Source organism: Penicillium taxi (assembly GCF_028828555.1).
Source record: "Penicillium taxi strain IBT 34144 chromosome Unknown utg000001l_segment0_segment0, whole genome shotgun sequence".
Taxonomy (NCBI): Eukaryota; Fungi; Ascomycota; class Eurotiomycetes; order Eurotiales; family Aspergillaceae; genus Penicillium; species Penicillium taxi.
In genome coordinates, this window is record NW_026643203.1 from 3251889 (window position 1) to 3265862 (window position 13974).

Consider the following 13974-nt stretch of genomic DNA (forward strand, 5'->3'; position numbering starts at 1 on the left):
TGACTCTAATATGCAAACGGAAGGTATTTGTATGCCACCACTACTTGATATTTACCTGGTCTTATTCTAGGTGCTTTTAGAGGGTACAAAATATTCGACAGTAGATAATTTTGATATGTGGTCCCAGGTTTAGAGCCATTAAAAGTAGTTCACAAGAAAGCGGGAGAAGGAAAACGCTTGTGAGACCGGAGCTAGGTACTAGTAAGGGCTCCGATGTAAATCCGTAAATAACAATGCGCGTTTATTTTATGGCATAAAAGATCAAATGGACCCTCCAGTAAATGTTGTTCAAGGGCCGAAAAGGCTCAAAAATGGGAGGCCACTAGTGGGAGGGTCGTGCCACCTGAGCGATCGAAGTGGCCCAAGCTGAGACAGAAGGTTGTACGGAGTACAGAGTACTCTGATGATCTTGAAATCGATGCACAAGACTGGAAAATCTCTCTGAGTCACGCCCAAACCGACGAAGAAGCTTTAGAAATCGTCCAAAAAGCCGATTTTTTCTCCCAGTCCGCGAAATCCTTCATTATCTTGACTGATGTGAGTCCCGAACTCGGCAGTGAGTTGCTGAACCTGTTGGACGAGAGATATCCTCGCGTGCGAAAAGGATTCTTTCTGGAGGACAGGGAAGTTACTTTGAAGATGCCGTCCTATACCCATGATGCTCCACATATGTGGCTCCATCAACAGCTGACCAAGTGGGAGCATGATGGGCTCTTAACCGGCCGCGAAAATCTTCGACTACTCCTGGGATCTTCGCCAAAGGTTACATGTGTTTATCCCCCCTTCGTCGGCTCTTCTAAAGAACCGGACACGTTCATTTGTCCCCGTGGGCTCCCGCTTGCGAAGCGGTCTCATCCAACCGTTGTTATCGAAGTCGGGATGTCTCAATCACACGCAAGTTTAAAAAGAGACGCCAAACTTTGGCTCGAGGGAGTCGGCACCAATGTAAAGAAAGTGTTGATTGTGAAGTTCTTCACTACAAGGCCTGGTGTTAAGGGAAACTTGGAGAAGTGGGGAAGAGATACTACTGGGTTGGCACAATTGGAGTTCTCCAATCACATTTTTCCTGTGCGTGGACCGTTTGAGCGGCCAGTATACCTGAAGAGAGAAGATCTCTTTAATTCTGTCGTGGAAGCAGGGTGCGATGGTGCCGACCATCTCCCTCTTGATATCCATTCTCTGCGAGATATTATCTGCGAATCCGGGTTAGAGGTTCAAGGCCTCCAACCGGCTGTTTAAATCTTCCCCAACCACCTCTGAAATCACCTAACTCGAATTCCGTCTCGTTCTTGGACGTCCTCTTTCCGCGCTACTACCGTCACTCCACCTTCTGTCGCCTCTACCACCTCCGCTCCTAGCCTCTCCTAGCGCCTCTCTCTCTCTCTCTGGGGACCATTTGTTTTACGAAACCTGTTACAGTTCGCATAACCCTGATCGCACCTTTTATTGTTTTTTCCTTTTTTTCATAAGATCCACAAGCATAGGTTTTTAGCTAGTTCTTGGAAAAAAAAAATACTATGCGACACCCTTTTTCAAGTAACTCGATTTTCTACTTCGAAAATTCGAAAAAGTCGTAAATCTATGGTCGAAAGAAATACTTGAGTTAGAGAATATCTTTCTGCTTCTCAAGGCAAAGAGTATCTACCACCTACAACTTTCTGAAATGAAAATGGAAGTGTCGGAGATTCCAGTGACTAGTTTCTCGCATTGGTTTCAGGTGACCAGTATCAAGCGAAGAAGTAGTCTACAAAAGAATGTTCTCAAAAGAGGAGAGTTACCTACCAAAAATAGATGAACATGTTATTAAGCATGGAATTGAGCATGATTTTATATTGACTGCGGCAGTACCCAAACGGCCAGCGGAGCGATGTGCAAAAGACTTGTAAATGGCTAGACAATCTTATAGTAATGATGTGCATTGTAGAGTAGAAACTTTGAAAGTGATAGGAGCCTTGGGAGTAAGTTAGTAAATGTCGGGTTGACTGTCATCTAGACTGCACTTGAATTCTAGGCTAGACATGATTTTACATAAAAACCAATTAAACATACGCTTAGTAATCAAATCAGCTTCTCTAATTTAATTAGTTAAATATTTATTTAGTTCATATTTTTTATTTAACTAATGCTTCATGACTGCACCTTAATTTGACCTCCTGTATTCTATCCTTTTCGAATGCACATCATGGATTTGACATCAGATTCCTGATTCCCCTCGGATTCTGGTACTCTCACGTTGTACCCTACTCTAAATCGACTCGTCATATCAACGTATTAGATATAATCATGTCTATTTCAGTGATCGCACATTGGAAATTCTCCTCTTCCACTCCATTTTTAGCTTTTAGCTACTACCAAGGCTCTCACCACTGCTTTTACAATTCTTCAACCTCAATTTTACCATTCTGAACAGTTGACCACAATATGGGGGAAAAGCGTGCTCTTCTTCATGAGCCCGATGATACGCGTGCCCCTGCCAGAAAAGGGGCACGAAAAAACAACATGGGAACACGTGGCAAGCCTATTGAGCTACTCGACTCTGATGAGGAAATTGACCCTCAACCTGGCCCTGCGACTAGCAATAGAGCTAATGATGCTCCTCATCGCAACCATGACATTGACCCGCAAGCAGACCGAAACCTTCTAGTGGATGATGATAATTTTCAAGATAATCTCTACGAGGGTGATAATTTCGACAATGGCCCCCATCAGACTTCAGAGTCGGAACTGCCTACAGGCCTATCTGAAAAGCAATTTTTGGCTCAAATTCTCGAGCTGTTTCCGGATATTGCTCACGACTACGTCGCCACGCTTTACCAATCAAATATTGGTAAGGCAACTTCTGGCGTATTTCCATTTGATGAAGTCCTAGATGAGATCGTGAGTAATAGGTCATATCCAAAGGAGCGGGGTAACAAAGGAAAGCAACCGCTGCGAGAATTAACAGCAGAAGATCATAAACAAATGTACACGCGAACTGATCGACCAGCTATACTTGGTAGAGTACGGAACGCCATGTGAGATTTTCACCCTCGTCTTTGTGGTAATTCTAGCTAACTTCCTCATCAGTTTGGAGATACTGAAGAGCGAGTTTCCAAAAATCCCAGCTCAGTTTATCCGAAAGATCCAATCGCAAAACAAAGGTCACCTCTACCCCTCCAGTATGGCTCTTGTTGAAGCAAAGCATAAGCAACCCAAACCTCGGGCCCAGGACACCAAGTGGAGACTTTCTAACCGACAATATTCTGCCATTGCTATCGAGTATGGCGCCTTGATTCCAGATATTGCAGCTCTAGAAGATGAGTTGAATGCGGCAAGGAACGCCCGCACCAAGGTGGCAGACGACCTGCGAAAAGTGATATCAGAAAAAGTGAACACTGCTGACTGCAGGGTTATGGGTGCCATTTCTGAATGGTATGACTGTCACCCTCTCGCGAATTGACACTGCAGGTCAGCTGACTTGAGTATAGTACAGTGTGTTTCGACGAGACGCCTCTGAACCGGGCCATCTCTTGCAACGGTGAGGATACTCACTACACATGCTTTGGATGTGCTATAGACTACATCGCTTCCGAAGCTGGACGGTCTCGATGCAAGCTTATCTGCCCTTCTGGCTGTGGAGGTGGGTTTACCGAAGTCCAACTACGTCTCGTACCAGGCCAGAAAAAGCTCGTTGAAAGGCTCCTCACACTGCAACGGGACCAGGAAATAAGAGAAGCTGGTCTTGATGATGTGGTAAATTGTCCATTCTGTGACTATAAGCAGGTATGCCCAGACGTTGAGATTGACTCGGAGTTTCGATGTAAAAATCCAGACTGCGAAATATTGAGCTGCCGAAAGTGTCAAAAAACTCACACACACCCTACTCGTGTGGGTACTTGGAGGCGGCACGAAATGAACGCCACAAGATCGAAGAGGCTATGTCCGAAGCATTGATTCGAAAATGCAACAACTGCAATAAACCATTCATCAAGTTTGGGGGGGGGGGGGGGGGGGGGGGGGGGGTGCAACAAGATGTCCTGTCCCAACTGCCATCATCAACAATGCTACATATGCTCCAAGTCTATTCCCAGCTGCTATACACACTTTTTAGGCACAAACAAATGTGCCTTGTTTGACGACCAAGAGAAATGTCATGCAAGTGAGGTAAATATGGCAGAGAGAGGCAAGAGTTCTCGTTGAGGCTGAAAATCCGCATATCAACAGCCACGATCTTGATTTTCAAGTATCTGAGCGGGCGAGGATTATGACCAACCAAAAGAGCAGACCTAGCACGGATTCACCATGAGGGTGTTGCTAATGGAGGTGATGGAGGTAATGACGCCACTTCTCGCTAATTTACTTGCTGGCCGCTGACCGAGCCAATGTTCAGACTCGAAGAGATGCAGCCGCTAGAATGAAACGATGTATGCACGATTTTTATGGATAACAACAAAGACAAAAATATCAACAATTGCGATAGAAAAGGGAACGACAAGAGCGGCTTCAATAGCAACTTCACAATGACCTGCTTGGCAGATGTTTATGAGCAAGGGAACCGCATATTAACGAGGCCCAGCTGATAAAGCATGCGCTTCTCTTCAAAAAGCCCAGGTGAAACTATTTTAAAAGCACTTTAAAGATACTTCATAACTACGCTAATCATATGTATTGATCTTTCTATGCCCCACTTTAGATGTGATAGGCAGAATTATATACTATAACCAAAGAGATAAGCGGTATAGAGCCTCCATCAACCCTGCCCTGCATAAAGCGTTCTCACTCCACTCACCTCTTTCCCCACTACAGAATGGCTCGGAACCTCAACCGAAAAAGAGCTTTAGAGCGACATAAGGCGCTTGACCTAGCCAAATACCAACGAGTCGGCCAGAACTAAGTCTTCTTTCTGTTTCACCACTACAAGTGAACGTTAGCGGATGTCTTGAACAGCATTGAAAGAAGCACTAAATATGTCAAGCAAAAATAAGTGAAGCTAAATAATCTGTATAGGAACGCAAAGCAGCACAGAACACAGAAGACTATCTCCTACAGAACTAGCCGAACAAATTTCCCTTCCTAAAATCCCACTGGTACACAAGGACGACCCCTAGTCCCTACCGAAGTTTTGGATTTCACCAACATACTGTCTTTGTCGCTCGCTTAGCGATATTCGAATATCTTGTCTGAGAACGGTGAGCTCCAACGAACCACTACTCAACACCATAGACAAACCACCAAGTGTAGTGGTCTCTATAGTACTGAATATCGTGGTTGTTGTGAAGTCTGCTTTTTCATTGATGAAAGAACTAGCTACTTATAGTATATGGGTGCCCCTCTACTCTGGACGAATGTCAACATTCGTCCGAGATAGAAGAGACGGTGAAGACGGGACATTACTGTCGCGAATGCACATCGCTCAAGGGTGTTGTTTGCGATGAATGCATATTGTTCAAGGATGCTGTGATATACTAATCCAGTTCCGGAGTCGCTGTCTCGGCAGAAGCTTTTTCGGCCGAAATACTTTCCGTCTGTTGATGGCCTTGTTTCTCGGCTGTCGCAATACTGGAGCAACTCTAAATGTCATTAAAAATAGAGAAACAAGCTTCATCATTTTGTGTAGAACGCGATGCCAATTATACCAATTTAGGTGTATAAATATCATGTAGGCCGTAATTCGTAAAAGTTGTAGTAGGAAAAACTTAACGTTCGACCCAACCAAGGGTCTCTAAGTCGATCTGATTTGTATCAATCAACTCCTTTAGTGCGTTTCCACACTTCTCCTTCGTTATCGCATCGGCAGGATTTGATCCTCCTGCGATCCACTTGAGCTCTATCTAGCGTCGTTCATATGTTTGACGTAGTGCCATGATGTCGATCATAAGTTGTTTTTCTTATGTAGTCCCGAGACGTGTGACTATATCGTATACTAAGCGTGAGTCTATATAGAGTGTTAGGGGAATTCTGGGTAAATGCTCCACCGCACGCAGGATTTTATTTAAGGTTTGGTTGACTACGAAAGCGATATCTACTCTATGTGATATGGTATATAGCTCGGCGGCGAGCACACTCCTAGTGACTCTATGATATTTGATGGATGACCAGTATAGGATATTGGTATTAATGACCTGGTTTTGTCTATATCCATCAGCCATAGTGATGATATATCCGATCTAGCTGCTTAAATCATGATTTCTTGCAAATGATGCGTCAACGAATGCGATAAGCTGTAGCGTGTCTTCTTGAAGCTTAATAAAGTGAAGTCCTCTCGCTTGATTATCGATTTGCTATTAGATGCGCCTATTTAATCTCTCCGCATCTTCCTTTTTTAGGTTGATGACTTAAGCTGAAAAGGATAAGTCATATATGGCTTCTGGTTAGTAAACTGATGCGATATAAGCTCCACGAGCGTGTTAAGAGATATATACATCCTTTAAAACAATTTTGGTGGCGATGGTCTTTAGGCGTCGGTATTAATCGATTTGCGAAATTATAATCCTGTTTTTGCCTTTTCGGATGATGCTGCCGTTGAATTCAAGTGGATTGACCTCTATAAGCTTTTAAAGCGGTTTCGATAGAAGCTACGCCTTCTATAGTTCGTCCTCTTCCTTCTTAATGAATGTAGTATTCGCGAGGATTAAAGTGTCGTCTATCTATATTCCAACAATTCCAAAGTGTTTCTTGCTATAGAGGAGGCATGCATCATAGGTGGATTGCTCTATTCCTAGCTTTTCAAGATGATGCTTATGGTATGTCTGAAACTAATGATTGCCTGCTTCCGGGATTCTATAAAGGGGCTTTAAGACTTTTAGGACGGTGTCCTTTAGTAAACCAAATTTAGTAGGGGGTCGCATATAGAATTATTAGTTCAAGTCTGATATCGATTGTATATATGCCTATAAGATATCACGAAGGTATAAATCTGAATCGTCTCGCATCGCAGCGATAGATAGAATTATTCTTTAGCTAACATATTGAATCGTAGGTGCTTAGGTTAGAACAAATTCTTTTCTATGGTTATTATATGCCTATACCACGAGTCGTGACTTTTCTCTCGCTTAATCTATTCCTGCGTTTTTGATCTCATCGACGAACCTGGAATTAAAGAGTCGAATTCCTTTAGGCATTTCTGTTCGAGGCATGAATTTGAAGACTCCTTTAGCTAGTAATCTATTGATTTCGCTTTATCGAGAGGCGCGAAAGTCTGGTGTTAGGGTGTTCAGGAAGATAGTATTGATTTCATCTTCCGAATCTTCTTTATCTATGTCTTCGTCTTCTTGGCGCTTCAGATGTTGTGTATATCTTGGTTGTTATAAATTCCTGCCTCTGTTGTTGATGATGACGCTAAATGGTGGATCCTTATACGGCTATATATTAGGCTATATATTAGGCTGTGTATCTGGACTATTATGTTATATACCATTATTCTATGCGTCTAGTAGCGTATTGGTTTGCTGGTCTTCTTCTAGGAATGGCTTCACGATAGTTATCCGGAACGATCTTGGGCCTTTGACGCTGCTATCGATAACATATATATCTCCGTCGATTAAGAGTAGTGGGAATGGCCCTGTCCATTTTTTCTTCTTTTCTCTCTAGACAAGAACAGGAGAATTTAGTGGCAATCCTTGTGTAGCAGCTATGATAGGTCTATTTCGCATGTTCATGGCGTCTTGAATTTGTCGTTTTACTTATAGTTTCTTGACTTCCTGCATCGCTCTTGTAATAGCTGTAGCGCGCTATATAACTATTGGCGATGGGGTGTCTAGCTCCGCGAGTCGCGGAAACGCTCTAAAAACAAGTAGTGTAGGGATAAGACTATTTGGTCCGACCAAGTCGTTGATCGCTTTCTATATCATCTAGAGAGCTAGTTCCTTATCAACATTAGCTTCCCCTATTCCTATAGAGTCACTAAGCTCTTGTCTAATGATGTTATAGACTTGTTGTACTATAGCATAGTATCGCTCGACTTTTCCCACAGAATTATGCGCTTCGACTAGAACTATCTTTGCTGTGGTTCCTATAGTTTTTGCAAGATATCTGAATTCTTTGCTATCGAAATTGGTTCCTGCGTTGTTTATGATATTATCTAGGGGTCCTTGGTAAACATCGATCTAATAGAGTTGTAATGCTTCCCATATATGTTTAGCTGTTATGCCTTTTCCTTTTTATAACCATCTTCTACTTTGAAAGCTTATGGCTTCGTCGACAACATAAAGAACTAGATCTCCATCGATACTTATTATATCAATAATGATGCTATAATTGAAACATGCGTCGCCGTCCTTATCTTGAAGGATAAATCGGAATCGTCCTAGTGATTTCCCGAACTTCTGGCAATGTTCGTAAAACTTGGTGATATACTTAAGCGTATTCCTCTCTACCTTATATCCTGCTTTACTCAGAATTGCTTCAAGGCGGGCGACGGCAGGATGCCCTAGTCGTCGGTGAATTCTGCGTAACTTAGTATCTATTAACAGATATTCGGTAGATCCTTGAACAAATGCTATAATATATATAGGAGCTATTTTCTAGAGAAGGAATAGATGCCCAAATTGTCGTTTTACTGGTATCCGAAGGCCTGTCTTCCCTATTAGGACATCTTATAAATTATTATAATAGATCCCTAGACGATCTAGATCAGCGAGGCATAATAGGAATGGCGTATCTATATTCACGACGTGGAATTAAACTATTCCTATAGGTGTTTTGATATCTATTGATCCGATTGATCTACTAGTCCCGATGCTGAATTAAACATTGATTTATCCGGCGGTCGATTTATCGAGTTGGATACTAGGTTCTAGTTTCTATAAAGCTAGAAATTGACTATACCTAGTTATTGAGTTTCGGGATGCGCCTATATCGATCAGAATACTATAAAAGATGTCTGAATTATACCGCGATGTGGTAGTAGTGTATATAAATAGATCGCTCTTAGACTCTTGGATATAAGGGCTTATTCTATATAGATAAGCTTGATTCATGAGTTAATTATGCTAGATCTATATATCTGATATTAGCACCGGCCTAAATATTGTTAGGAATGTCTCGGAGTTATTATTATTATTACTTGATTCATCGGATTCGGATTCTGATTTAGGTTTAGATTTAGAGTCTGAAATAGTAGTTTTAAAGGCTTTAATATCGAGTTCTTTACCTTTATATATAACCATATATTGTCGAAACTATCGTTTAAAATCTCTAGATCCATTATTTCTAGTGAATTGTTCATGATATCGTTTCCTGGCTACTACGCGTTCCTCTGGTGAATGGTCCCATGATCGGTATTCTGTCTTTCTATCGACCTAGTATCTTCCTTTAGCTCGTGAAGATAAAGAGTCTCTTTTCTAGGTAACCTGCTTCCGTCGATCTGGTCTCTATTTCTTATGGAAGGTTCGATTAGTAATCCATGCTTTATCTAATATGTCCTAGGTATATTGTTGAGTCCTTTAGCGCGCGTTTTCGTAGGCCGCGATTAATGTCTTGAGACTTATAATCATCACGTTCGGATCAGACTATGGTATAGAAAGTATATTTTGATAAGCCGGGATATTTTGGTAATAGATGCTAAGCTTTTACGTAAATCCTTCTTTGTTTTATATATATTGACTAAGTGCTAGACGAATTCTAAGTAATTATTCAGTTATTTATTTAAAATACTATAGGATTATCTACGACGGATTTTCTTAGATTATTTTCGAGAGTGAGATATTGTTCTATTAGACCATCTTCTAGGTCATATAAAGTAGACTCTTAAAGTATGCCTTGATTCGACTATATGTTTCTGTAAAGGACTTTAAAGATAAGCTATAGGTATAATAGAATTCGCTGGCTTAGCTGGTAAACATTGCTAAAAGCGCTTTTTTGTATGCCTCTAGTAGTAAACCAGAGTATCGGCAGATGTCTTTAAAGATAGCGAGTTTCAGGTTGAATGAGTCCTCTAAGCCACTATACTATTACTCTTTCTTGTATGTTTTTCGGATATTTATTACTTCCTTCGAGTAATCTATTCGTTGCGGGTCTGGTTATGGTTCTAGGTATATGTTTTTAGGTCGTTGTTTATTCTATGTTTCCTAATCTGGTTGAAAAGGTGGTGGACCTCTATTACTATGATCTTGGCTTAGTGGAAGTTTTATATAATACTCCGCTCCTGGTGTGACTTCTCTAGGTCCTGGTAATAACGGATATCGGAGGTTTCCTTACGTATATTCCTGGTGCCGGGCGTCTTAAGTAGAAAACGGGTTATCTATTCGAGTTGGTCGGACATAAATTGACGTGGTGTCCTCTTGTTCTATTTCCTATTATAGTTATCGTATTTCGTTATTTTCCGCTGATTGTTGCATTTCGTCCTTGATCCTTTTAAGTTCTATATTAACTTGATTTAGGTTATTTGGAATAACTTCAATAAGAGATTATTTAATCTTATCCATCGTCTAGTTATATATTTCACGTGTTTACGCGAGGTCGAAGAGTACTTGGCTTAGCTCGTCTAGGAGCGATGGCTTAATATATACTCCTCCTTATATAAGGTATTATCGAATATATGCTTTCAGTTATATAGGAACTTTTTCCTATATCTCTATAGGAAAGAATTTGAAGTCAGCGATAAAGTGGTACCATAGTCTTCGTCTGAAAAGTTTCTATTATATATAGAGGAACATCGCAGTCTCGATATACTCAGCAACTTTAAGGAGTGAGGCATTATTAGGATCTTTATTCATTCTTTGGTCGAATTGTGCGACTCTCTCCTTCTATTCTTCCTCTATAGGTCTGAATAGTTCCTTGATCTCATCAAGAGGTGTAAGGTGTATAGGAGGTGTTAGGGAGATAGGGTATTGGCCGGGTGTTGGATGTTATCGCATAGGAGTTCTTGGGTTTAGGTGTTCTATGTCGTGTTCTGAGTCGGGGGGCCTTCCTGGAGTAGCCATGGTGGAGGTTTCAAAAAGGGATGATGGAGGTGGTGGTCTTTGATCAAAGAAAAGGATGGGTTCTTAGTTCCCTGATCTATAAACAAAATTAGGAGTGAGAAAAGGTTCTCTAAGAGTAAGAACTGATCAGTGTCGCTCGCTTAGCGATATTCGAATATCTTGTCTAAGAACGGTGAGCTCCAACGAACCACTACTCAACACCATAGACAAACCACCAAGTGTAGTGGTCTCTATAGTACTGAATATCGTGGTTGTTGTGAAGTCTGCTTTTTCATTGATGAAAGAACTAGCTACTTATAGTATATAGGTGCCCCTCTGCTCTAGACGAATGTCAACATTCGTCCGAGACAGAAGAGACGGTAAAGACGGGACATTACTGTCGCGAATGCACATCGCTCAAGGGTGTCGTTTACGATGAATGCATATCGTTCAAGGATGCCGTGATATACTAATCCAGTTCCGGAGTCGCTGTCTCGGCAGAAGCTTTTTCGGCCGAAATACTTTCCGTCTGTTGATGGCCTTGTTTCTCGGCTGTCGCAACAGTCTTCCCTCGCCGTTGTTTGCATACAAGTTCCCACTGCCGTGTTGGACATTATTCGTCTGTGCTCCACCTCCGGTACTGAAATTCATTGTTGAGTTATCTTCTCCTGGCCTAGAGATAAAAGACTTCATCTCATCCATAATTTCTTTAAGTTCTGCATTTTGGCTCTGATTGGCAGACTTGGCCGCATTATGATTAGTCACGAGCTGAACCTCTTTAGTAAGACTTAGCATGAGCTCTTCGACTTTGTTCCCTTTACCGAGTCTACGAAGGATTTTCGAATATCGCTGTTCTCTTGTGTCACTCTCGCCGGGTACGACCTTCTGAAAGATTTCCACCAAGTTCTTGCTTTTATTTGACAAATATAAAGTGTAGTGTCCAGAGCTTCACAAACATCTTTGGGAATCGAGTCTTTTCGAGCTTCGAGGTCTTCTTTGCATGTAGCGAGGGTCTGGAGAATGACAGGGAGCCGTCGTCGAACCGTTTCGAATATCTCAGATAATTTGATATCTTGTTGCGACAGCCGAGAAACAAGGCCATCAACAGACGGAAAGTATTTCGGCCGAAAAAGCTTCTGCCAAGACAGTGACTCTGGAACTAGATTAGTATATGACGGCATCCTTGAACGATATGCATTCATCGCAAACGACACCCTTGAGCGATGTGCATTCGCGACAGTAATGTCCCGTCTTCACCGTCTCTTCTGTCTCGGACGAATGTTGACATTCGTCCAGGGCAGAGGGGCACCCATATACTATAAGTAGCTAGTTCTTTCATCAATGAAAAAGCAGACTTTCACAACAATCGCAATATTCAGTATCGTAGCATCCACTACATCCGGTGGATTTTCTACGGTGTTGAGTAGCGGTTTGTTGGAGCTCACTGTTCTCAGTAACGAGCGACTAGCTAGCTACGCTCGCTAAGCGAGCGACATATCTCTCTTCGCACTATCATAAATTTTATAGAAGTTTCGATAAGTGCAATGACCGCAGAGATGGTGCCAATCACTTCAGCCATTCTTGAAGGTTATAGCGATAGGGAATGGAAGTTGTCTAGATATGTCGGATGCTCAAAAGCGGTATCTTTGACAGCGAAAGAATACTTGATGGAGAAGAATGGGCGGCAGTTCTTAACCAAAAATGATGTGGCTGCTTATAGATAGGTTAACAGTCCTTACCTAAGTGATTAGGATCCCTAGGCGTACCGGCTAACACACTTATGAATTGATTATTCATTGGATATTTAGGCGTGATCACTTACATATTCCTGCATTAGTGTGTGCCTGAGTTCCGTGCCAGCGCTAATCAAATCAGAAGCGAAAATACGAGGTAGATAGAAATAACAATAACTCCGTAATATTGTTGCGCGTTCGGCGGCTGCGGTCATCGAAAGTGTTATCAGTATACCTGCCGCAAGTGTCAACGCTTGTGGAGTAATTAGTGCTGATAGAGGTCCTGAAAATAGAACTATGGACGCATGATATATCATATTAGATAATTTAATCATGAATATGTAGTATCTATGGCGCTAGCATGCATGCTCTATCAATCACGAGGAAGGTGCATCGCCACCTTATAAGGCAGACAGCCTACCCCGCCTTTCTCTCAGTCAGCTCTCCGACAACTCGCTCATGAACTGATCACTAAGGGTATTAAAGCTGTTTTCAACCGCTAAGCGATCATGCCTGCCGATACGCAGCAAAACATCGAACGCAAAAGTTTCTTAAAAGGAATAAAATCTCTTCAAATACCGTCACATCCCCTGAACAGTGGTACAAGAACTCAGATAAACAACAGCAACAGCGATAGCGGAAGGCAGTATATCAACAACAGCAATGGAAATCAATGGAATGCGGAGACCCAGAACTTCGGTAAGCAGTGTGTATGATTCAAGATATGTTTACCAAGATTAAATATTCCGGCTAACTATTATTAGATATTAAGCAGAAGGAGGACTTCGGCTTCCATAGGCCTGTTGGTCTCTGTCTCCGGAAAGCACCAATTATCGCACGAGAGCTTTTTATTGGCCGTGTCTCTGAGCTTAATCAAATGGAAGAGCATTTAAATGGAGCTCAACGTCAACCATGCCTAGTTCTCGGTGGGATGGGTGGCATCGGCAAGACTCGACTTGCTCTCACCTACGCCGAGTCGCAATCTGATTTTTATGGCTCAGTCTTCTGGCTTAATGCAACAAGCGAAGCTACAATTATAGATAGTTTTCGGTCAATTGCAGGCATCATTTTTGAAGTACAAGACTCTAAGCTTTTAGAGGGCAAGGAGGTGATCGGACGTGTGCACCACTGGCTTTCTGATACGAAAAATCCTAGCTGGCTCATGATTTTCGATAATTACTGTAATAGGTTGAATCCTGGTGAACTATCACGTGGTTGTACCACGTGACCCACCAACCGCATACCTCACGATTCCACCCCGAATTGTTCATGTTCTTCAAGGATTTTGTAAATAGCATGTGCCTAGCTAGTTCTGAATTCAAGATTAGCTTTAGCCCTTCACATACAAAATCCTTCCTCTA

General features: G+C 42.0%; 3 protein-coding genes across 3 annotated transcripts; all 3 read left to right on the forward strand.

The window, feature by feature from the left end:
• Window positions 1-265: 265 nt before the first annotated feature.
• Window positions 266-1239, forward strand: N7495_001180 (uncharacterized protein; the record flags this gene model as incomplete). The annotated part of the gene is made up of 2 exons (XM_057203850.1): window positions 266-277; window positions 358-1239. 2 exons carry the CDS (start codon window positions 266-268, stop codon window positions 1237-1239), a joined length of 894 nt encoding a protein of 297 aa, XP_057067923.1.
• Window positions 1240-2421: 1182 nt separating this feature from the next.
• Window positions 2422-4353, forward strand: N7495_001181 (uncharacterized protein; the record flags this gene model as incomplete). The annotated part of the gene is made up of 4 exons (XM_057203851.1): window positions 2422-3014; window positions 3067-3419; window positions 3473-3774; window positions 4303-4353. 4 exons carry the CDS (start codon window positions 2422-2424, stop codon window positions 4351-4353), a joined length of 1299 nt encoding a protein of 432 aa, XP_057067924.1.
• Window positions 4354-13122: 8769 nt separating this feature from the next.
• N7495_001182 (uncharacterized protein) lies at window positions 13123-13687 on the forward strand (the record flags this gene model as incomplete). The annotated part of the gene is given in 3 exon segments (XM_057203852.1): window positions 13123-13312; window positions 13378-13663; window positions 13675-13687. 3 exon segments carry the CDS (start codon window positions 13123-13125, stop codon window positions 13685-13687), a joined length of 489 nt encoding a protein of 162 aa, XP_057067925.1.
• Between the last annotated feature and the right edge of the window lie 287 nt (window positions 13688-13974).